Here is a 25390-nt window from a genome sequence, read left to right on the forward strand (position 1 = left end):
TGCGGTTAATGAAATTATCGCTGCCGGAGGAAAATTCCTGCCATATTTTACAATTTTCTGTTAACCTTAGAGAACACTAGAATTTTTCAATAAATTCCAATATTCGAAAAAAAGCGATGGAATTTCACGTTTTATTATTTCCATGCGCCAAGCGCACTGTATTTTCGAGAGAACCGTATGTCTCGGAGCCAAATCATATCCGTCTTCCTCCCTCTCTCTCTTTCTCTCTCTCTCTCTCTCCCTTTTTTTAAAACTTACTGTATTAAGTTTTTTTCTTTTCGCCGAGAGTTTTAACGAAAAAGCCCTGCATCTCTCTCGTTCCCTGGACCTCTGAAGCACGCGGCGACGGCTGTTGTATTCCCACCGTTCCGCTCGGAAAAATCCGCGCGCGTCAAAACGTCGCGTCGTCGCTCGCGCGCGCGCTAATCGCCGGGATAAACTCCGCGAGTTGCCGCAGCATCTCTCCTCCTCTCCATCTCCCTTCACATCTCTCTCTCTCTCTCTCTCTCTCTCTCTCTCTCTCTCTCTATCTGTCTATTTATCTCTCTCTCTTTCCCTTTTTCCGTACGAGCCTAAATAGCAGCTTCGCGGCCGCGAGGATCGCCGTTCCGGGCGCGCTTTCGAGCCGCGGGCATTAATGTGAGTAACTGTACGGCCGACAGCTGATGCCGTTATCACGGCCCACGTCTACGCGGGCCGCGTAGGTCCGCGGCGGACGCGCGTGTACTTTCCCCCGTGCTCTGGGCCTGCCGCCCCCACCTCTCCCCGACGATTTTTCGCGATTCTGAGCGAGCATGCCAGGTGGGCATGCGAGAGAGAGAGAGAGAGAAAGAAAGAGAGAGACCCCGGCCGATTCGTCGTTTGTCACGTGCTGCATTCCGGCAGCGTAAGCACCGCCCGGTTAACGACATTATACCGGCGTTCTCCCGCGATAATAACAACGATGGCCGGACGGGCCCGATCGACAAGGAGACTCGCGTCTAACGGTAAAGCGCCCCGTGTCGAATACGTTTCACTTAGCGTCCTATTCGTTTCCCGAGTCCGCTCGCTTAATAGCGACGTAAAGCTCCCTCACTCTCCGTTCATGCTCGCCCAACGCGCGCGGGAGAAGTAATCGATGGAACTGTTGACTCGCGTCGAGTCCAACGATCTCTCGACGGTGCCGACGTTCCGTTGTGTTCAATTGTTTGTCCGTGACCATCGATGACTCTGTTACCGCGTAACTATTCTGTTAAGAACTCGAGACGTCTCCTTCGAGAACTTTCTCTTTTCTCTCTCTCTCTTTGATATCTTAAAAACAATTAGAAGACCTTAATAGGAGTAAAACTTAGATAGAATGCAAACGTAAATCGTGCAGGAGGTTACACGCTTGGAGCGGCAATGGAGATGCTGCAATATCATTTCTAAACAAGAATATTTTTTTATTTAAACATGTTACTCTTTTGATCACATACATAAGATTCAGATATTCTTTTAGTATATGATAAATAAATTCTTTAGTATTTCTCCGTTCGTTTGATCTGACAAAATGTCTCCTTAAAAAGAAGGGCTCTTCACTTTGTCTCAGATATCGTACTTACTAAACTCCAGAAATTCGGTATGTTATGCTAAAGGCGACGATGCAGAATTCGCGTAAATAATTATCCTTATCGAATGATTTCCGCGAAAGAAGGTTCCAAGCACGCTATAGTCGTTAATGAATTTATTATCACGCGACTGTTTCATTATTCTTCTTGAACAATCGTGTTTCAAAAAGCGCCCGATTCATCGAAACAATATCTATAAGATTCTCTCTGGTGAATCTCTCGCGTGCTCTGTTTTGTTATGCAGTAGTTAGTTCACGGGTGATCGCTCAAATCGCGAATTCCACCGTCGATGGAAGCGAAGGCAGGAGGAGGAGGAGCTCTGGTCGTTCATCCGCGCATTCGCAGCGACGTTGGGAAACGCGAGAACGATATCGTCAACTTGTCACTTGTTCAGTGTAGACATGAGAACTTGGCGATTACTTATAATAATAAACGGTATCGCGCGTAAATTAACGCGCACGATAAAGTCGTACATTGTCGTCCGCTAATTAAGATACTAACGCTGTCACGCTTACGTCAATATTATGCCAGGACGTCGTCATAATGGGATTGCGAGGTTTTGAGGCGTGCATCGTGCGCAAATTCCGAAATTACGTTAATTCCAAAATTATGTTAAGTATGCATGTATCAGTTCGCGGCGTGGGGAGTTGATATTGCGCTCGGGCGCGTAACTATTTGCATCGCGCCGCCACCGCCGCATATAATTTCGGCCTGAACTAGTTTATCGGAGTTTCCGAGCCGTCGCGGATCTCTTTCTCCCTCTCCCCCCATCCCCTCCCCGTACAATTGCTGCGCTCTAATAAGTTCTTACATGATCGTTTGACAATCTTTTCTTTCTCTGTTTTCGGCGTACGAGAGATTTTCGCGTATGTATGTGTGTGTTGTTCGCGTTTCATTCGTGAATTATGCAGAACAGATTTAATTTCGTTTTGCCAACATCGAGAGTATTCACGGCCAGCACGCGCGTTCTTCGTTAGCGCTGCGAGCGTTGTCGTAATAAAAAAATTAATTACAGCAGCGAGAGTGAATTAGCGCGACACGGGTGTCGCATTTTTTTAGCTCGTTATCCTTAATGAACATATGTATTATTCCGTATTACATGCGATTGTACGTCGCGCAATTTTTCGGCGAAAGAAAAAAAAACGACGTCTCCGCAGTCGACACACTTTTCGCCGACGGGAGAATTGCGTAACGCGCGAATTCATCGGAGCGTGCCCGAGGCTTAAAATCACGCATAAGAACGCATCTGTGAAACGTGTAATCACGATTTTCTCGCTTTCGCTCCCACATAACGCACGTTGGAGGACGCGACGTGGATATTCGCCACCGGTTCTTGATAGAAACGAAGACTCAAGGAGATATGCGTGTGTATGTTCAATTTCAAGCGTTATTCTAGAAATCAGTGTTTCTTTTTGCTCTTTTATTTCTTATTTATTTTATTAGGAATAGGAATTTAAGATTTCTCCTTTTTCTTCGTTTTATGTTTTTCACTCATTTCAATTTTTTTCTCTTATTTTTTCCTTCGAAACGTTGAATGTTTCTCTCCTCGCCATTCTCCAGCCTGCTACTATCTTTCTTGCGTCCACGTGCCTATATAACATCAGCCGGCGCGGGGTAGATCGGCGTGCATAAAGAGAGCGGAAGCACCCTTCTTCGATGCGTCGTACCGTTCGCCCCGGCCTGCCTGATTATGCTGCCTAGGCTGGAGCCTAACAGTGAACAGGCGTGTCCACTCGTTCTTGCCCTTGAGCCAGGCACACGTGGAGGGCAGTCATGACACTGTCATCACGCTATTACAGCTCGCGCACAGAATAATAGCCCGCGCCCAGTTCGCCGACGACCGTCTATAATGCACGCGAGTCTCGATGCGCGTCGACCTCGCGACTACGTAGATGCGTGCCTTCTGGAACATTGAAATCCAGTGATCTGGCGAGTCAAATCGCCACGTTGCATCCTCGCCACCGAGCGCAGGAATGTCTTTGCGCGCGCGCGCGCACGTGCGTTCACGTGACCAAGCCAGCCCGTGTTGGCCATTAATCAGTTGAAATTGATATTTGACTAAAATAATCGGTAAACCAATAATCCAAGTTAATCAGTCATTATGTTTGCAATCACAAATAACTTAATCGATTGATGAAATTAATTATTAATCAGTGTATAATAAATTAAATCAAAGTTCGATCTCATCAGTCAATTAAGTTATTTGCGTGTAATTTTATATATATAATGATTGATCAACTCCCCTTTATTGATATACCTGGAAAACTATTAAACTGCTCTTCGAATATTGTATTTCCTTATAGGAAACTCATAGTAAATAAAAATAAAATACATTTTGTACTCTGTTTTCCAAAATTCTTTGACGAAAATAGCAATAAAGAGAAAAGAAATCGAGACGTGCTTATTGAAAAAAAAAGCCTTGCTCTAGCAGGAATCGCGCAGTCATTTTAAATCACTACCAAAGAGATTGATTATTAGCTTGACAATGATTTACGATATACATATAACGATTTATAACGATATATTTATTTAATCGATTAATACCAACACTGGCACTGAGGCTCGCCGGGGTTCAAAGCAAGAAACCTTGCCGAGATAAATTCTCTTCTCGAAGCGACACCAGTATAAAACAGATGAAACGAGGTAAATTACATTCCGCGTGTAATCGCCGATCGCCGCTTATCTGCGCATTAGTAATTACCCGTTTGAGTCTCGCGCGCGCGCGCGCGCGTTATCTCTAACGCGTCGTCTACTTAACGTGGATAAAGTTTCACGAACTCCTCGTCTTGAACATTCGACGTTCGGCCGATCAGAGGGGGACGAACGATAAGAGGCGAACGTAAATCCTCCTGGAGCGCCTGCGAGCAACGGAGAGAAACGGCGGAAAAGCGCCAACGCTCTTATCGGACACCCCGTATAGGGGTCCCTTTGCGCTTCGACGTAGCGAGTGTGTACAGGAAACGAACGAACGGACCGGCGGGGTTAACGGTAATCGGTTCGTCGAGCCCACCAGTGGAACGATCCCGCGTGTGGCACCCAGCGTTTCATTGATAATTCACCCCGCGCCTCCCCCCCGCAGCCGTCGCGACTTCCTCGAACCACCACTCGGTGGTCCCCCCCTTCCCCTCTTTGCTCGCGCGCGTGTGATGGATGCGCCGCGGGGCATCCCGTACGGTACGGCATGGTGCGGTGCGATACGGTACGCTACAAGACAAGGCAGGACAGGATGGAATAGGATGGAATAGGATGGGATAGGATAGCACGGGACACGCACGCATGCGGCATTCCGGGAGCGGAATTGCTCGCGCGCGGGGTCAAGTGCCTAACTCTAACGGGGAGAAATCATCGCGCTGACGCGGACTTTACACGAGCTTACGTCACCATCAGCTCGCCAGCCGTCGACGACGACGACGACGACGACGTGTGGGCTTCGCGAGATAACGTTAATATTAGAATTTCCGGGAACGATGGCCCTCTCGGGATGCCTGAGAGAGCCATCCGAAGACTCCTTGCGATTCGGATATTTCAAAACTCTCTCTGTCCCTCATCTTCCTGTCACTCGTGTCAATAGTGACTTCTAAACACGTTGAGAGTATAATCTGCGAAATATATATTGTAAACAATTACAACAGTTTTCTGAATTTCTGAACAGTAACATGCATCATAATTATCTCAGTGCAAAAATTATATATATTTATATATAATTCATCACAACATCTCTTTCAGCGCCTTTTACTTGAAAAATAACGAAGAATCACACGAAATTCTTTTTATGAGCCACGAGAAACGGAAATGACAGCAACGTGACTTTAAGAAGTCAATATGAGCTCTATCGGGCATTCTAATGTTAAGCAGACCTTTAAGTGCTTACGTAGCCTGTGAGGTCAGTTTGCGTAATAATTTTAACTTTCGCAGGACGACCTCGCGGAAGGCTCGGAAGTAGCGGTTGTGAACGCGTGTCGTCCGCGCACGACCGTCGCGGGAATAAGCACCGTGGAGAGTCGTGTATTGCGCGACTGTCTCGTTGTAGTGGTGGTAGAAATATCGAATATAGCGTTTCGCGACTGCGGATGCGTTGCATAACGGGATAGCGGCGTGATAAATGAACGCGTACTTTTTCAAGCGAGCGAGGAGCGCGCGCGCGCGCGCGAGAATCGGGTCGCTCTTTTTATTAGTTTTGAGGTAAGAGCGGATTGTGACTATAAAAAGGATCCGGATTAAACGAACTCGAGCAGCACAAGCGGGTCGCGTGCTGTTTGTTTTGCCGGCGAAGGTATCTCTCAGTCGATGACTGATTACCACGCTCGGCGGTAATGTAACGCGCGGCGAGCGCGGCGCTCCTCCTCGTGCACTCGATTCGCCACGGCGACTGCGTTCAATTACGCCCGGTTATTACAACAATGCGACGTGGTTTCCGCGACTTTGCGCTAACACGTTTCCCGCATTACGGCCGTCGTGACCCGAAAACCGCACCGAGATACCCCGCGAATTGGCCGCGGTCCAACGTATGACCGCGTAGATTGAGGAAAATTCGAAATTCCGTCGTGGTCCCGAGAGCTCTAATGCGTCTACGCGATATGCAACGGAAATTGGAATAATCTTCGGGAGTCATTGCGCGCATTTACGTCCGCGATTTAAGAGTTTCTGTGAATCCGCAAAAGAACGCCTCGCCGGAACGCCCCGAAAAATCGAAAGGAACGGGGCAGAAAAATATATATCCAAGTGGAAAAATTTTCAGGAGGAACCGGCCATAAACAGTTTCTACTAGATATAATTCATTAGACAGTTCAGAAAGTGGACAGGAAGATAAACGATGAAAAATAGAATCAAACGATGAAAAATATTTGACAGAATTTTATAAAAAAAGAAGTTTGGTTAGATCCTGGTAAAAAACTGGTTGGAAACTGGCCAGAAACTGACCAGTTTTATATTGTTCAGTAGCTGGCAAAGCAAACGTTGCCTAAACTGTTCAGAAAGTAGCCAATAACTAAAATTCCGGCCGGCTACTGCCCAAAAAGATGTGACTCCTTCTACTTGGGTATACATTTCGTGTCGAAGGAATAATTTTAAAAATTGAAAAAGGAGAAAATAAGAATAAATAAATCGTAAAAAGCCAAACGCTATACTGTGAGAAAAAAAATATCTGAGAAATAAAGAATAGTATGCTTCAAGTATTTTTAAGATAAGAAAATATATATTCTCTTAAAATATTTGTTTTTCTCCTAAAGCAATTGTTTATTCTATTTTAATTAAAATTTTAGGTTTAAATGAGCCATTAGTGTCCAACAAATAAATATTTTTTTATTTGTTGGAGATTCGCAGAATGTATATACGCTCGCAGTTATTATTAATCTTACTTCATATTCACCCACAATCTGCGCATTTCAATTATCTCCGAATTAATAATTGCTCGTTTGCATCCCACGCGAGATAATAGCCGGCCATTTAACAGTCATCGCGGTCGTCGCGGTTAATTAAACGCGCCGGGCTGTGTTTAAGGTTATCCCCGCGTCTCCCCGCGGCATAAAATCGCTCGTGTTATTTCAGTCAACGCAACGAGTCGCGCCAGGATAAATATGTGTACGCGCTCGGTCGAAGTATAATATTCGTAATGCATTCTTACGTCTATATATCCGTCGCGCCGGGCATTTAGGAACGTGGGAACCGCCTAGCGCGCCTTTCGAGAATGCGGCAGGAGCGATCGTAAATTCTCCAGTTAATCGAAATAACTCGATCTTATTTATACCGCAAAGCCTTCCTCTCCCTCTACACTTCTCTCTCTCTCTCTCTCTCTCTCTCTCTCTCTCTCTCTCTCTTTCTTTTTCTTTCTCGTGCAAGCTGGATATGAGTTGGCTCGATCCACTTCGCGGCACGTACAACATAGACACTCTCATAGATTCGTCCGAGTCACCCAGGCACCAAGATAAGAATACAAAGTAGATGCATTCTATTTCATACGAAATTACAAACCGGTAACATCATCCTCCCAAGTTTGAGGAAAAAATAATGTATAGAGGAGAATCGAGGCACGTTCGTAATAGAGGTAGGTTTGCATTGTTTATATATTTATCGTGAAAGAAAAAGTGGGAACAAAATCGCAAAATGTTCCTTTTAGAACATAAGCACTTGAATTCCATTAAAATAATAAATATATCACAGTTAAAAAAGAGAAAAAAGTCTCTCTGAGCAGTCAAGTAAATTGTTGAGCGTCTCAAAATTTAATGTTAACATTCTCTATTATGAATAAACTTAAGCGACGGGTTATTAGTTAGAATGAAGTTTTCTGCAGCGCTGTGTGACAGCATCATTTTGTATAATAAAAGTAATTTTCATTCGTGTAATGAATTGAAGTCGAAAAGATGAGCGAACAGGGCACGTCCGCAAAATGAGGTTATTAGTGCGAATTAGTGCTACATGCAGAGATTACGCACGTCAACTCGCTGACAGATGTGATATCAGCTGCGTTCAGCAATTCTGCGTTCGTGAATTTGATTGCTATACGCTCTGAGATTCAGTCAAGATTAAGCACCAATCAAGAATTTTACAATGATTTTACAATTGCCACGAAGTTTTCTCTGTTAAACGCAGTTATAGTTTAACATAATGTAAAAAATGACAATCAGTTGATGGAAGAGTTTGATCACTGAAATTCTGAGAAATTTGTCAACGTGCCCCGGTCTCTTATGTTATTCAACTCACGAATGATCTCACCATCTAGATGCCAGCGTGACTCGTTCGTATCCCGTTGGAATAAATGAGATCTCTCTTTGAGAGATCAATTTATCCCGTCCCCTTATTTTCGCGTCGCTCGCCGAGATATCGAGAAAGAAGGCTGCGACAGAGGCAAAGGAGCGACACGCGTCACTCAAGCGCGTTCGCTTTAGGATTAAGATAACCACCCAAAGAAGACTACACGATAGGTGCACGATGGATCTACAGAGACGCATCCGTTGGTTGCGGCCGTCTCTCCTCCTCTACCTCTTTCATTCTCTACACGGGGTAATCGAACAATCCGCGACGATAATATAGCCGTCGTTGAAGCTGCTGTTTCCAAGCGGACACGCTCGCTCAATAATGCGACGGTGGTCCCGCGGCGAGACGACGATTTCTACATCGTGTTGATCGCCGCTCGCTCGCTCGCCGGACTCCGTTTATGGATTTATAAACGTCAGGCACGGATACGAATGCGTCAGTTCAGGGAACGTTAACACGCGACGTGACGAATGATCGGCGATTACATGTCGCGCACCGGCCGATGCGCACTCACGGACGTCGTTCGTGTGCGGCGCTTGCGAATGACGCGACGAAAGAATACGGCGCCCTGTTGCGTCAGCGAGTCAGCGAGTGCATCAAAGCAGCGGGGGGTATCGCGGGCCTTTAATTATTCTCGCGCGTTCGCACTTACGCCACCGCGAAACCCAGATCACACGGCGGCGCCGGTGATTAAACCTTCCGCCTGGCAGAAGGAGTCCCTAATGGCGTGTTTACAGGTGCGCGATATTTCCGAACGCGATATCGCGCGGGGATCGCGCGCGCCAAAGACTGTATCTGCGATCGAGCGGCGGAAGGATACAAATCGAGAACATCATTTCTCGGGGAGAGAAGCCCATCGGCGGCCTCGCCGCGTGGAAGACACCGGTTCCCGTTAGGAACGCTGAAATTAAGCGACGTCGGGCACTGTTCGCGCTCAGCACGGATTAATCTCGCGCCTGGTGCCGCTTGTAATCTGGGTTTCGCGCGACGACAGACTACTCGTTAACATAGAAGTACTTGGATCCGACACGCGAGTCGAAGAGAGTCATATTTCTCGTCGGAACAATGCCTCCGAAATTGTTAATCGTATATCTTGTTTTATAATAACCAAGACATAAACATGCAGCAACGTGATCATCTCGCCCTGCTTTCAGTCGCCTAGTAGTGCAGGATAAGAAGGCCACGTAATAATATGTATTCTAGTTAGTAGTTTCGAGATTTCCACAAGAGAGATCTTCACAGCCCTCCTGCCGGCCCTTAATTATGAGTCAACTTTACCTCGTCCGCCCATATGCTCGATTTCAATTATTTTATGAATGAAAATTGCTTTTATTATCTGAAACAATATATCATACACCTGCGAGAAACTTCATTCTAGCTAATAACACGTCGCTTAATTGCATTCATTCACAATTAAGAATATTAATATAAAATTTATCTTTCTAACACTAAATCAGTTCTTTCTTTCTGTTAACTGTAATATTGCTTCGATTTTTTTAATGAAACTCAAGGAAAAATATAATTTCTAAAAAGATCATTTCGCGATTTTGTATTTACTATTTTTTTCAAGATAGATACTAAAAAGAAGCAACTCAGCAACACACTATCTAGATCCGGTCTCTCCTGTTATTGTTCCTTTCAATCAGCATAAATTATCATATTGCCGTACGTGTCTTATCGACTGCACGCCGATCAAATTGAATGATATCGAGCGCAGAATATCAATTGGATGATTGACGATCGCGTTGTTAATGCGTCTCGCGATCCAGTGGGATCGCGCCGAAGTGACCCGCACCGATGATGCACTTTGAGGCTCAGATCTAATCGGTAAACACACACACACAGAGAAGCTGATGCCGCGCCGGTAGCAGCCTGGCTACGTGTGCATGGAGATCACGTGCGAATAGATTATACGAACGTCGTCGGACGTCGCAAATGTTTATTTAGGAAGTTGTGCATCGCGATATAAGCAGCGTCCTGCAGACTTTAGATTATGCACCCGCGAATAAAGAGAATCACGTGAGTCGAGCGTAAAGCGACATTTGATACTATAAGACCGCAAAAAACGCAATATCAATGCGCCCGACGAAATTTCGGGATTCGAAAAATTATCATGTAAAAATGATCGACCCGCGCGGGGAAGACCGCCTTTCGATATTATCGAGGCTTCCACGCTCGCTTTGTAGTTTGTCGCGAATGCATATGTAATCGCGTCGCCGTTTTATTGAAGGGAGAAGAAAAATGGAACAGATGGTTATACGCGTTGTGGGCGTAAGTAATATGAGGCTACGGGTAGGATATTGCCGGCCGTAAGGCAAGGCAAATTTAAATAAAAAACTCGGTCGTGGGGTCCCCTCTTCTTTCTTCTTTTTTTTTTTTTGGGCGGATATATTCTTTTTTACTTCTCTCCATTTTCTCGGCGCAATCGCGTCGCCAAGCAGACAAAGGGGACACGTGCCTGTTGGCTGGCTGGCTGGTTTGCGCGCGTAACTTCGTTCTCAGAAAATGAAGAGAGATAAAGTGACTTAGTTTGGCCCACACAAACACGGGACATAAAACAATATTGCCAGTCTGCGAGAAAAAAGGATTTAATTAAGAAATTCGTACACAAAGTTCGGTCGCTTTCCCCAGAAAACTCGGCCCGCATCGCCACACTCACGTTAGAGCCAATTTGTACTTTACGACACATAAAAGAGGGAAAATTTGCTTTCGAGATTTATATGCTTCGTTCACGCTACGCACTATCACGCGCGCGAGACGCGATTCTTCAATGGCGAACCGGAGAAAAATGTTTTTTTTTATGATTAATTATAAGTATTTTTTGTGGAATCGCCCGTTATACCAAGCGTAATCGCATTTTTGCAGCTGCCGAGAAGAAACTCTGCATTCAACACTAAATTCATTTAAGTTAGAATATTCAATTGCTCCCATGAAAAGCTGAAATATATATTTTCTTATTTGAAAAATATTTGATATTAGTAATGCATTATTCGTACTCACCGAATAAATATTTTCTATTTCTTAGATATTTTCTCTCTCAATGCAATGCGAGAAAATGTGAAGTACTTTGAAACTAATAAATAATATTATACATAATTGTACAACGATCTCGCGAGTGAAGATGCTTGTCTATCGGTGACGCGCGCGTAAAATATTTTTCTCTCGGCGGGAACAAAAGCAACTCCCGGTGTTTCGAGGGTTAACGAACGATGTGCACCGAGCGCAACGCCTACCTGACTGTGGGGCAACCGGAACGTCGCGTCGCGTGGATTATTCCGCTGCGAAATAAGAAGAGAAAGAGGAAAAATAGAGACACGTGAGGTCGGGCGCGCGTGTACGCACAATGCAACGGGCGACCGTTAAATTCAAATCAGCCGAGATATACAACGGCCGATGGCGTGCGCGTTCGCCCTCTAACTAGAATGGATGCGCGGCGGCCGTGTCTCTCGGGGAAGTTTGTGTAGCGCGACGCGGCCTCTCCTCTTTCTCGTAATGAACGAGCCTTTCGTTTCTTCGGATCGGGCGCAACGAGGATTTATAAAAGCGTAGGCGAGAACGACGACAAGCGGTATGTTTCGTGCGCAAACAGTAACGCTTATCAAATGAAGCGATATAAGCAAGCGAAAAAAAAAGGAAATCATAGCTACGCGTGTGTTCATAATTCGTGGCACAAGTGAAAGAATAGCATGAATTAATTATCGCCGCATTCGCTATAAATCTCTCGTTGCAAAACATTTTTTCGATATCGCGAATAAATTGAAGAGAGAGAGAGAGAGGGGAAGAGAAAGAGAAGGGGAGGGAGAGAGAGAGAGAGAGAGAGCGTAGCGTAGCGGTGAATTCCTCGCCGAAAGGAGAATCCACGGACGGGAAGGGTTAACTTAACGGATGGCGGATACCGCGGCGTAGCGGTGTACGCAGCCGTAACGACCGTATTAATACTCGCGAGGGCCGATCGCACGGTTCGCATAGCCCCGACGGAATTCCGGCTTGTGTGTATGGAAATCCATTAGCCCGCTGACAAATCAATAGGCGCGGCCGTAGTACGTTGGCGTTGCTCGCTACCATTAGAGAGACAGCGAGAGGAGGTTATGATAGAGAGTTGGGAGAGAAAGGGAGGAAGAGAGAGAGAAAGAGAGAGAGAGAGAGGGGTGAGCAGGTGGACGATTAAGAGATACCGAAACGACGCCAGTGCCGAAGCGTTATTGCGCGCAAGACAAGAGCGCGAGAGAGAAGCAGAGGATTAATATCCTTCGGATCTCGGATCGCTACATTGTGCCGATACGGTTCGACGGACACCGGCACCGGCACGGCCTGCTATTGACAAATGAACGTGTAATCGACATCCGATATTCGACCGTGAGAGATATAAGCGCCGTTCGCTCGTTGGCTCCGCTCGCGGGGATGCGAACCGCAGGTTAATTAGCTCGGCGCCGCAGATTTTATTAAGATATCGCTCGCGCGCGTCTATCCATCCACCCGCGCGTGCGATACACACACACATACGCACATATATATATATATATATATATATATATATATATATATATATATATATATATTTGCGAAACCGCTACTCTCTCGCAACGAGTAAAACGCGAAATACGGACAGAAACGGGAACATCCCAGTCGTTTCTGCGTTCCGACCTCTCATTTGGAGATTAATAACATGTTCGATTATAAGTATAGCATTTCAGTGAAGAAAACACTGTTTGTACTTTAAAGAACAGCGAGCTTCGAATTGTATCACATTAGTATGTGAACGTGTCTTCGTGTAAGTTTTCGAAAGAAAGCGGCATTTCTGCGATTTCAATTATTATCTTTATCACGACAACACAATCGAATGTTACTTTTATTTTTATTATCTTTCGCTACTGCTAGTGCTTGTCATAACTACTAATTTTCTCGTGTTACGCTTTTCTTAATTTTATCTTTGCTTCGTTTTTCTCCGCCCTTATTGCCGGCCATTGTGTAAAATCGGCTTTATCTGGCGGGACGATAGACGTCGTAAGACGACTACTTCGACTTCGCGCGGGAAAAGCGAGACACGCGAGCGGTTCATTGCCGCGAGCGAGCGCTCGCTCGCTCGCTCCGAAGACGGTCGTCAGCGCGCGACATAACGATTATTTTAAACAACCCGCCAGCCGGAGAATACAAAGTGCGTTCTTAGGTAAATGCACGTTGCCCCTTTCTGACGACGTCGGCTGCCCCCTGGAGATACTGACGACCCATCGGCCGCCACGGTTGTCCTGTCGTTATCCTTTTTTTTCTACGTCGCTCTCCCTACGCGCAGTCTCGAGCGCGCTTGATCCTTTCCGCACGTCGCCTTTTATTTCTGTCGTTGACGAGCAGACGAGAATAAGCATGAGATCGTCGGTTCTCGCGTATTCTTATTATTACAACTGAGGAATATGGCAAAATACACAACGGAGTAAAGTATAATTTTGCGTGGTCAGGCGACCTCGCGACCGTTGCGACGGTTAATCGCGTGGTTCGCAATCTTCAATCTTCAATCCGCGAGTCGGATGGCATTCGTAACGGCCAAACGGCTCGTTCATCTCGCTTTAGAAAGAGGATAGCATGAAAACTATGCATAACACAAATAGCACGCTTGATTCGGCGCTGCGCTGAGCTAAAGCCTAACGTCGATATTGCGGCTTTAAACGATCATAATTCGCAATTTATTTGACGTCGCGACATGAAATAAACAGCATTCTCTTTGACACACGTCTATTCCGTTCTCTCATTATCGATTTGCAATCAAGTGTCGTAATCGATTAAAGTACAGCGAACCATTCATTCGCGACTGAATCGTTCAGATTCCTTTCTTCGTGTTGTCTATTGTAATAATAAAAAAATTAATACCGTTACTGTGGATCGAAAAGCGAAGGAATTCTTATCGTAGTTATTTGCAAAATGACTTTTTTATTTTAGCGAATCCTACTTACACACGAGCGTGCTCGGATATCTAAATCTAAATACATTATACCGAGACGATCGTGCGCCAAATGTATAACAATACACGTCGAAGTTTCATTTTTGCGTGATCTCCGACTTAACGCGGTCGATTTTCTCGCGTTGACGCGCTCACCGGTAGTAAAGCGCGATTCAAGCCTTGCGTTCGCGTGTGGCAAAGTGAGTTAAAAGTCGCTTCATGCACCGGCCACCAACACGCGAATTAAATCACGAGATATGCGCGATCATCAACTCGGGTCGAGAAGAGGAGCACAAAGTTGCGAGGCGAGATTGATTTATGAAATCTCGGCACGGGGACGATTAATAACCGCGAGTCTCTCCTCTCTCTCTCTCTCTCTTTTTCTCCTTCTCTCTGTCTCACTCTCACCCTGCAAGATCGTTTTTAGATTTAGATTTTAAGACCGATATAAAATTTTTTGCGGCCTCGCAATTAATCACTCGCAGATCTGTTCTCGCGCGAGCGTCTAAATCTTATTGTCGGAAAGTTTTATCCGTCACTACTGTGGCTTTCTTCTTCCTTCTCCTACTCATTCTGCCCCGTGTCGTAACTTCGCTCCGAAGAATTTAGAAATTCGCGTAAATTAAGAATCAGACTTCGCACGACTCGCGTACGCAAAAAAGAGAGGGAGAGGAAATGATGGATTGAATTAACAACTTCTGGATACACATCGTTTTCCCGATGTACTCGGAATTTAAATCGCTTTATTACCATCTCGTATATCCGGCTACTTGTTCGTACGAGAATGTTCACCCATTTTAAAGGTAGCGTAAACACGTTGACGAAATATTAATGCAATATTCATAAACGAGCACGAGGCGCTTGAGAAAATTACTCGTTTGGTAAAATATTATGTTAACATTTTCCACGAGTTCTCACAGCGTGATATTGGTCGGGAGTGAGGCGGACAGAAATTGCTGGGAAAGTAAACTACGTTGTACACCGAAGTGACGCGGGAAATCGCCCGGTTTGTGTGCTTTAGCGAGTCTTAGAAATAACGAAAAACTCATCGAAACGCGCCGGATACGTTATCTTCTCTTCAAATTTTCTCTTGTATCCAGGTATAGATATTTCGCCTCGCGATTGTCAAGATATTTGTACAAGAGCCTGGAGAATCCGGAAACCCTTCGGAAATTTTTTTGATACACAGACAATTTTTATTGAAGTGGGAGAACGTAAGTTCTCGGCTGCAAGATCGATGGTTGACGACGGCGAAGGTGCCAGCGTCGTGGTCGCGCCGGTTGTGTTGTACACCCAAGTTCGCAGGATCCGGTGACTTCACAGTTAGACGCAATTACACGATCGAATGGTCCGCGTAATGGACGGGCGGCCGAGTGTTTCGCCGGGGTAATTGAAATCCGGATGCCGCCGGTGGGCGCGATTTTATGGGCTTTCTCGGTAAGATCGCAGCCCGGGTCGCGTCGTAAAACCTCCTCCCGCGCCCACGTGACAAAACCGCGACGCGAGAGCGGCGCCGTCGCTGTGCGCACGGGCTATGCAAATAAAAGCGGGCGAGCGCGAGGCGATAAATTCCGGACGGCGCGCTTTAAATCGACCTAATAGCGTACTTCCGCCCGGGGGCGGCGTCTCTCGCCGCTCACAGTACCGTTACGGGAATGATCTCGCGAAGATCGCGGGCGAACCCGAGCGGCGCTTACGGTTTCTCGCACGTTATCGATTTCGACCGGGCAAGCTGCGCTTGCCGACGCTAATCGCGTCCTAGAAAGATCGCCGATCCGTTCTGACTGGCACGGTTTTCACTTCGATTTTCAATGAAAATCCTGAGGCCAATTTTTCTCCGCCTAAGAACTCGATTTCCTCACATCATGCGAGGATTGCGCACTCTTTACACTAAATAAGCTTGCAATAGTCATCAAGCCTGGATAATAATTATCAGATGCTTTGGTGAGATAGTTTAAACTATAAAACGTGTAACCAATTACCAAACTAACTTTTTAAATAAGAACATATTGCTTTTACTAATTTACTTTAAAACAGCGTGATTCACCGTACGTTGCAAACGGACGGTTTCCGAGTTTGGAAGTAAGTCGGTCCGGTTGAAGAATATACTATTATTCGCGGTTCTCCATTTTTCTCACAGAGAGGAAGAAAGCAGGGAATATTATTTTACAAGAGTGCCGCACTTCACTAAGTATAATAAGAATAATTATTCTGGAGAACGATCAAGAGAATCGTGTTCATTGCGGTTTTTCATTGCGGTACTGACACGCCGCGAATCGCGCGGAGATATAATTGAAATGTAAAAACCATGCTCCCTCTTCTCTTAGGCGCGCGCCGAGTGGATTGTCTTGATTTGCTATGGTTAGACACCACGTTAATTACGTTCCCGTGTTATCTGCATACTTTTGCATAGTGAGAGCCGTGCCCCGTTTAATGTAATTTCATTAGTCTTCCGTGAACTTTAACGCGCTGCTCGTTTTATCCGCCGCGCCGAGTTAAACGTGTTTCCCCTTTTCATTCGCTCGTTCCTACCTCAAAGAGAAGCGGTCTCATCCGGCCGGCGAGAAGCTACCTCGAGATATGGCACAGGCAGCGTCGCGAGAGAAGAAATAGAACGAAGAAAAGAGAGCAAATATAATGGCAACACTTTTCCAAATTCGAGGACGAATTTTCCACCGTGACAATCTGGGTGAAAGAAAAAAAAAGAAAAAAAAAGAAAAAAAAAGAAACAAAAGAACGGTTCCCAACTTTCCCGCAAGAAAATTCCCTCAACGTGGCGAGGATACGACGACCGCTCCTTCCTGCAACGTGTTTGTTCGAGGATTAAAGATGATCAAGACAATATGCAAATATCGCGCGCACGAGCGTGCGCTCGTTCTCATGGCGGAAGTCTTGTAGCGTTATTCGTTGGTATATTTCGTAAATTTTACCAGAAGGTCGGTACTCTTCTCGTGGTATCAACCCGGCTGTTTCCCAGGCAAGAGCTTTCCCAACGGATTTCTTGTCGAAGGATTTGCATCAGGCGCGCACCCGCACGTGGATTCAGCTGGCGAAATATTATCAGCGTCGAGGAGAAAGAAAGAGTGAGAGAGAGAGAGAGAGAGAGAGAGAGAGAGAGAGAGAGAGAGGCGCTAAGCGACTCCACCACGCCTGGAGAGATATTATGCCGGCAGTGTATTTCACCCTCGCGCTGTTTACTTCTTCTTATCCCGCTCTCAGCTTCCCGTCGCGACGCGCGTTTTCCGCACCCGAGGGAGACGGAGAGAGTCGGCGGCATTAGCTATGATTTGCGGTGCGCGATCGGAGATGGTTTCCATTTGGTGTCATAGCCGATATTAATGCAAAACACGCGATAACATGCAATTAATTATTGCATTATATAACGACTGTTAGAATTAATTGTAGTAATCTAATTAATATAACTAATATCACTAATGTTATATTAAATATAGTGATGTGACGTTTACACTTTAATCGTTATTACATAATAATTTCTGCGCGATTAATGTTATTGCATAAATTATAATATTGTAAAATTATAAAAGAAATGTGCAACATAAAGACACGTAAAATAGCGTTGGAGCCTCCTGTTAAATATTTCGCAGTAACAACCGCTCTTGCACGCATTTGCAGGATCGCGAGTGATTTGTGTCATCGTATAGTGGGCGCGCCCACAACGGATCGTTGTTAGTCGCGCGAACGCACGAGATATATTATTGATACAAACACGCCGGTGGAATCTGCAAAAATGCGCCGACATACCGTTGGCCGTCGACGCGATAATTCGATATTCGACATCTCGCCGGCATCCGTCGAGCCGGAGTGAACTTTGACTGTACGCGCACTCGCTCGCTCGCTCGATCGCGGCGCAGTTATCCGCCTCTGCTACCGTCTGCGAAGTGGGTCGAATTTCTAACGAGGCTGCCTGACATAAACTTTGACGGCGGATATGATTAGCCAATTAGACGGGCTCGTGTGTAACAGCTAGTGCCAATATCGTGTCGTAACTTCCATCGAGGAAGTTAATAGGAACGTCCTACCGGCTCCTCCGCCACACTAACCTTAGGACCTCACGTACGTTCGATTTTATTACGCGGGAGTAGTAGTACCGCACCGGCGTGGATTTTAACCCGGCGATGTCGTGAACCGCACGTTCCCACATTAAACTTTCATCGTTATTACGCGCGATAACTTGCACCGCGATTATTTTATCGGCCGGCCGGTACTTTTATTTCTTCTTCTGCTCCTTCTTCTTCCTTCTCTTTTTTCCTTTCTCTCTTTCTCTTCTCATTAAGGTGCGTTCCCACGTTAAGGCTGTCGCGACTTTACGTAACAGCGATTTTTATAGTTATTATTAATTCATCCCATATCTGTAAACTTTCATCTTTATCGTCGTTCTTGACCATATCGTTAATTCGCGATGCAGTCCATCCGCATTCCGAGACTGGATTAGAAATGCATATTTTAAGATAATTTCGTTCACCTGTCTCTGTACCTATCGATCTCCTGTCTTTTGCAGGTTTCATTGACTACTGGAACAAATTATACAGACATCGTCGTGAATTAGAGAGATCGTATACAATTACACTCTATATCTTTACAATGTTGTTCACGATCTGATGGGATTTATTTTTGCGCTAGTAAAGGATTCGCGTCTTTCTGTGGCGTAACAAATTAATAATTTCCGTGTTTAGAAAGTACGTAGCGTGTGTCGGTGTTGTTGCTGCTCTTCTTTAGCGACGGAGAGTGAGGGAGAGAGAGAGAGAGAGAGAGAGAGAGAGAGAAGAAAAGAAAGAGGGAAAGAAAGAGAGAAAAAGATAGATAGTAAGAGAGGAAGGGAAGAAAGAGAGCAAATTCCCGTTCATTCAGTGAGAGACAATAGATCGGGGAATGTGACTATTCTGTCGTCCTCGCTCAGCAAGCGACATTTCTCATTACCGGAACAATGCGTCCGTGCGTCGGCAATTTTCCCTTTCCTTTGATGTAGCGAGCCGCCGGGCGAAAAGATATATTTCCGCTCGCGTGACTTCGACGTCGAAAACGCAAGCGTTATACACAAAACGTTACAGCTCACTGACACGTATCTTAACGTGAACTTTTTCTCCCCTCTTCTCCTCCCCTTTCTCTCTCTCTCTCTCTCTCTCTCTCTCTCTCTCTCTCTCTCTCACTGTATCCCTTTTCCTCTTGTATTGCGCAACAATTGGATCAGTTACTTTGCACGATGACAGTTTGACGTAACGTCAACGCATGCCACGCCGAAAGTTCTGATGCGCGTACACAGTACAGTCGGAATTTCGGGAAAATGGACAGGTTGTATCGTCCCTTGGGAAACTTCAAACGAAGCGTTCACGCGACGACGCTACGCGCTCCTTTCCGCCCCAAGACTCTCGTCTCGGGCAAACAGATTGCAACTCGAAATATCTCGGGACGCTGCGGAACAACGTGTCCCAGTCGCGAGTAACACGACAGACAACGGCGGCTTACCGACGAGTTTTCTCCAGAAGAGACTCCGAATGCCGGCGCATGCTAATACCAGCGCAAACGCGATCCGCCGACTAAGTGTCCTCTCGTCTGGCGATTTATGCGCCAGCAACAGGTGTCGGGAAGACGCCGCGGCGATCTCGGTCGCTTCGCCCGTGAAAATCGGATAAGAAACGAGAAGAGGGTGAGAGAGACTCGGCCACGGCTGGTGGAAAATTTCGGCGACGACGAGGAAGAGAAAGAGGGGGTCGAAAGTGTAGAACCGGCGTCTCGTTAGCGCGTCGCGCGCTCGCTATAAACGGTAATCCCGGCAGCAGCGCCGAGAAGTCGGCGAAGGAGGGAGAAGTGGAGGGTGAAGAAACCCCCAACGACGACGAGCTAACGGTTGTTTCGGTCCAAATGGGAGGCTTGATTGCACCTTTGTTTGTCTCTTCTTGTCTCCAATATCCTCCGCTTCACCCTCGCAGCCGTTTTACCGTCGCGAGCCGTTATTATAGCATTTTGTCGTAGCTCCGGAAAAGCCGAGGTACAATGTATAAAATGTAATAAAATATATCTAGAAAAATAGGAAATGTATCATCATATGACATATGAAAGAAGTATAATTACAACGTTAACGTTAATATGGAAAATTTCTGGACATTTAGTCAGAAAAAAAATAGGCTCAAAAAAACAAATGGAATAGTTAAATTAGTCGCGTAAATTACTCGGGTAACTACGATTTATATAAGCTTTCATTAACTTGTCTAAATGAATCATTGTCTAATAACTGAAAAATAAAATTAGTTGGGATTCCAATTAAGATGCAACGTTTTTCCTACAGTCACTTTGAGCAAAATGTGAACTCATTTACTGAACGAAAACAGAACAGAAAATGGAACTATTCAATTGATTAATAATCAAGTCTGTTGCTTAGAAAACGAGCAGGTTTAGTAGTATCTCATTTTTTGTGCATGCCAAGTGAGAAATTTTAAGTGAAAAATTTGAATGTTAATGAAAGTCATAGCAGGAAACTTTGGTTGTATGTGTTTGATATATATTTCCATGTTTGTTGTCTTGAGACATGAGATGTCACGCTCAAATGGATAGATGTTTCGCGTAAAGGACGTTACGGAGTTCCTTCAACTTGCCGAGGACATGTGAAATATCCGAAGCTCGAAGGCACATGGGCAGAGTCCGTTCGCTCGGCCTGCAACGGTGAAGTGACCCGCCAGACACCCATCAACGCCTCAGACACAGACGAGCACGAGTAATCGTCCTCCTCTACCGAGCTGTGCTCTATCCCTCTCTCTAGTCTCCTCCCTCCTCCCTAGACTGACCTGACCTGACCTGCATTTAACTTTTTATTCTTTCACGCCTGATTATTGTGGCTAACGTTGACCACAAACATTTCGTCGCAACGTTCCGATTCTGTCCTGCGATTTCTCTCTCAACTCAGTCACTCTCGATTGCACCGCGCGGCGCGTGATTCGATTAATTTTAACCGCGAACTGATCGCGCGAATTTGGTTTCAATTTAAAGCAACCGCCCAGTGGACTGATTTCGTTTAATTCGAATACCGATGCCTGTTGGTTCATATGGTCGATTTCAAACATTTCATGAATGAAGATTGCTTCTATTATACGACATAAATAGGATCTGTTTGAAGCTATTTTGAAGAGCGTAGAGAACGACTATGTTTGGTCTATACAGTGCTTCGAAGCATTTGCAGGATCAAGTCTCTATACTACACAATATATCATGTACTTGCAGGAAACTTCATTCTAACTAGCAACACGTCGCTTAACTTCATTCATTTACGATGCTGAATATTAATACAAAATTTCGAGAAACTTGAAAACTTACTTTGCTACGAATAAACCAATTTTTTAATTTTTTAACCGTAATATTATTCCGATTTTAATGACACTCAGTAAAAAGTATCTACGTTCTAAAAAAGACTATTTCGCGACTTTGCACTATTCACTGTTGCATTTAAATCCATTAAAAAGCACATACTCCCCTGTGGCTATCAAGACCCGGTATTCCTTATAAACTTTATGACAACTTACTCATGTAACTTTTAGACCAGGTCTCCCTTACACGAGTGAACTATTGCGAAAGCTGTTGGAACAACGAAATCCGAAGACGCGCGTAAGATTCATCGTGAAAATTTCTCCTCGAACTCTCGTTTTTCCGTCCCGGATACTCCGCGCGAACCTTCAGACTCGTGTCGCCAGTAATTTTCATAATTTCGCGCACAAGCGCGTCGCCTGAAAGATATGTCGCGCGCGACGTGACCGGAATGACAACGTAATCTTCTCTTCGATCGCGTTTCGCGATAATAGTATGAGCGGAAACAAACGGATTCCGCCTACGTCCGTCAGTTCGCGCAAACGCCCGTAAAAGTGGTCGATTTTTCAGACCGTGAAGCTCGACAGGCGCCGCTCCGTCTGGAGCGCGCCTCCAGGCGAGCGCGTTACATTCTTCCAGCATATGTAGGCTAGTAGTGATTTCCGCCTGTATGTCCCTGTCTCCTTCTCCGCCACCGCCCCAGCTTCTTGTTGCCTCCCCCGCTCCCAATTAGACGTTACATTTTGTAATTGTTTCCTCGGGCCGCACGCCGAAGTTAATTATTCGGATCCGTTATGTTCCCGTTCGCCTTTGCTCGGAACGAACGCCGGAATGTGGCGCAGGCCGCGCGGCGCAGCATGCTGCACCGCGCATTATGTCACGACCATTACCCGTAACGAGCATCGAGTCGAATAATTAGCGCCGCGCGTCAGACAGCATAGAGGACGCGTGCGGAAAGACCGCGTCGCGATAAGGGAAAAATCGCGGACGGTGTCGTTCATGTCAAGTATCGCGATTGTACGCCATCGTGGGCGTATTATAGAGGTGTCTGTCATCCGCAAAATATGAGGGATTCCCAGGGAATCTTTCTCCAACGAAGATCTTTTCCAGGAAAATCGTGAAACTGTCGAAACATTTTGTCAGGACATGAGGAATTCTTGTTGTGTAAAAAAAATAAATAATATATCTATTCTGTACACTGAGAGAAAAATTATCTTAAAATCAACAAATATTTCTTTGATGTGGGTACCATTGACATATTTATTTAAATCTAAATTCTCTTTATTTAAACCAAATATTGTTTACTTAAATCAGGTAAACAGTATTTGATTTAAATAAAGAGAATTTAGATTTAAGTAAATATGTTAATGGCACCTATCAAAGAAATATTTGTTGATCTTAAGATAATTTTTCTCTCAGTGTAGTAACATATTTACTTAAATCTGAATCGTTTTATTTAAACAGAATAAACAATTACTTTCATCATTTAAAAAATCCAGAATGATTTGCTTTTATATTTGAAAAATCCAGAAATCCCTGAGGCAATTTTGTTTTACGAGCTAAGCCGTCTTGTTTATAACTCACATGCGTGTCCCTTGTGTGTTTTCGCGCACTTATCGTTCACCAGCCGATAAATTACAACCGTGCACCAAGGTTCTTTCGCGTTGAGGACATCTTCGAGCGTCTTCGAGGCCTGCGTCGTGGGTATTCGATATACGCGCCACTCCGGATATTAATCTAACTGTCGGCTCGTGCCTAAGCTTTACGATCCAGTTTTGGAAACGTGGGCGAGCCGGTACGCGCGCTAACATTATTCGCATACTCGTCCAGTGATTGTATCGCGATCGATAAGGTCATCGACCACGGGGACGATCTCTTCTAGCCACGGACTCGCGTGTCGCATTCTCGACGCGCAATTAGCGACTGAATACGGCTGTCTGAGTCTCGCCTCGTGTCGACGTCGAATTACGAGTCACAGAGAATCAAAGAACGAGACGCAAATTTGGCACAGTGAATAAGCGCAGCTTGCTGCAATCCGTATTAATCGACTAAATGGAACTCGGACTCGCAATTCCACCGTCGTACTTAACATTAAACGTGCAGCGAGAGCTTTGCCGAAATGACGAGACTGAATAAGAGAGAGAAAGAAAGAGAGAGAGAGAGAGAGAGAGAGAGAGAGAGAGAGAGAGAGAGAAAGAAAAGCATTTGTTTTAGGACTTTTTAAGGATTGTTACGTATGAAGTTATATACGGTATATGATTAATGTGAAAGAGTTACAAGAAATAATATTTCGTAATATTTGGTATAATATTGATAATAGTTTTGCAAATTTAAATTAATATATTTTACACTTTGAAAAAATTAATTATCAGTATAGATATTTATTAGTGGATTAAAATATTTTCTTTTTTTAATTATGTATTTATAGTGCATAATTAAATCTAAGGAGACATCTAATAGCGAATTCGGTAGCTCACACTAGTGCGCACTGAGTGCGCGTTAAGGCTTGTTTACAGTACATTTTTATATTTAAGATCGTGTCTTAAATACATATTTAAAAACATTTTAGCTAATAAAATCTTGTACATATCATAATACTGGTTATTAAAAATATTTGAGAATTTATTTAAGACAATCTTTAATTATAATAACATACTATGAACAAGCCTTAAGTGCATTAGTGCAAGCAACCGAATTCGCTATAAGTAAAGAAGTGAAAGAGACAAAGAGACAGAGAGTGAGAGAGAAAGAGAGAAAGATATGATAAAAAAAGTTACACGTTCACCGGAGCCGTAACTTTGTTCTGCGCGGTCGACGACTCAAGCGGACGCTTTTTCCGGAAATAATATCGGAAATACGTGACGCTTATTTCAAGCGGCGCGCCGCTTAAAACCCACCTCATCGGAGGCGAACTTTTAACGCGTTGTTTCTCTTGTTTGTTTCAGGTAAGCCACCTTCCGGTCGGTTCCTCTTCCGCAACCGGAACTTCGTCGTGCTCTCTTTACCTTGGCTCTCCAAAGTACGTGTATATGTATACACAAGGCAGCGACCGAGTAAGTTATCGTATCACGAACTTCCAGTTCCCGCTCGTTTCCACCCCCTGAACTTTAGCGCAACCTGCATCGTTCCGTTTTATTAAACTTTTGATAGAAAATCGTGATCGGAGATATTAACGATAGTTATGACGACTCTCGGGCAAAGCAAGACGAACGAGGGAAGGGGGAGACGCACAGCGAAGAAGGAAAATCGAAACACGACGAGGTACTTGGTGCGAGTCCGTTATTAACTCGACGGCCGCGGAATTTTCTCGTCTTGAAACGCTTTATATCGCGTTGGTAAAGATTCAGCTCTTGTTTATTAAAAGCGGATAAAGTGCCGGGAGCTTATTTATATTCCGCGAATCGCGACTCGTCGGGGGAATTGAATCAGTGTGCTATGAATAGAGATACAGTTTGCAAAACGTGTATTCCCTCCCTCTTGGTGTTCTCCTGAATCCAAACTTTGTGACGAAATGTGACGAAGGGAATGGGGGAAGATAGAAGATACTGAAATTTCGCGTGACGTAATTGTTGAATGTCCCTTATTAGAAGGATCTTCTTGACATACAGAAAGATTCCGCCAAAGATGAGATTGTATTTTTTGGCTGAATGATTCCAATTACAATCGTCGGTCTGGCGCTGCAATTAATAAACGCCCCACCTGATTCGGATCTTGCGTTAAATTTGTGTGGAATTCTCGCTGTCCTAAATCACGTCGTTATCTAACGTCGCGCCACCTTCCGGTCCCTTGTAATCATCCCGTAATA

The 25390-nt window shown here is 44.9% G+C and overlaps 1 protein-coding gene across 3 annotated transcripts in view; it reads left to right on the forward strand.

Annotated features, from left to right (window-relative positions):
• Positions 1 to 25390, forward strand: part of LOC116848033 (CCR4-NOT transcription complex subunit 6-like) — a 688139-nt gene that overhangs the window by 343696 nt on the left and 319053 nt on the right. For 2 of the 3 annotated variants that reach the window (XM_032823744.1, XM_032823743.1), the window contains exon 4: positions 24531 to 24638. The exons of the other annotated variant lie outside the window; for it this stretch is intronic. In XM_032823744.1, coding sequence (XP_032679635.1) covers positions 24531 to 24638 — 108 coding nt within the window. The remainder of the gene's footprint in view (positions 1 to 24530; positions 24639 to 25390) is intronic. 3 annotated transcript variants of the gene reach the window in all.

This window comes from Odontomachus brunneus, unplaced genomic scaffold, assembly GCF_010583005.1.
Source record: "Odontomachus brunneus isolate Ranch 3 - 2012 unplaced genomic scaffold, Obru_v1 Obru_scaffold_087, whole genome shotgun sequence".
Taxonomy (NCBI): domain Eukaryota; kingdom Metazoa; phylum Arthropoda; class Insecta; order Hymenoptera; family Formicidae; genus Odontomachus; species Odontomachus brunneus.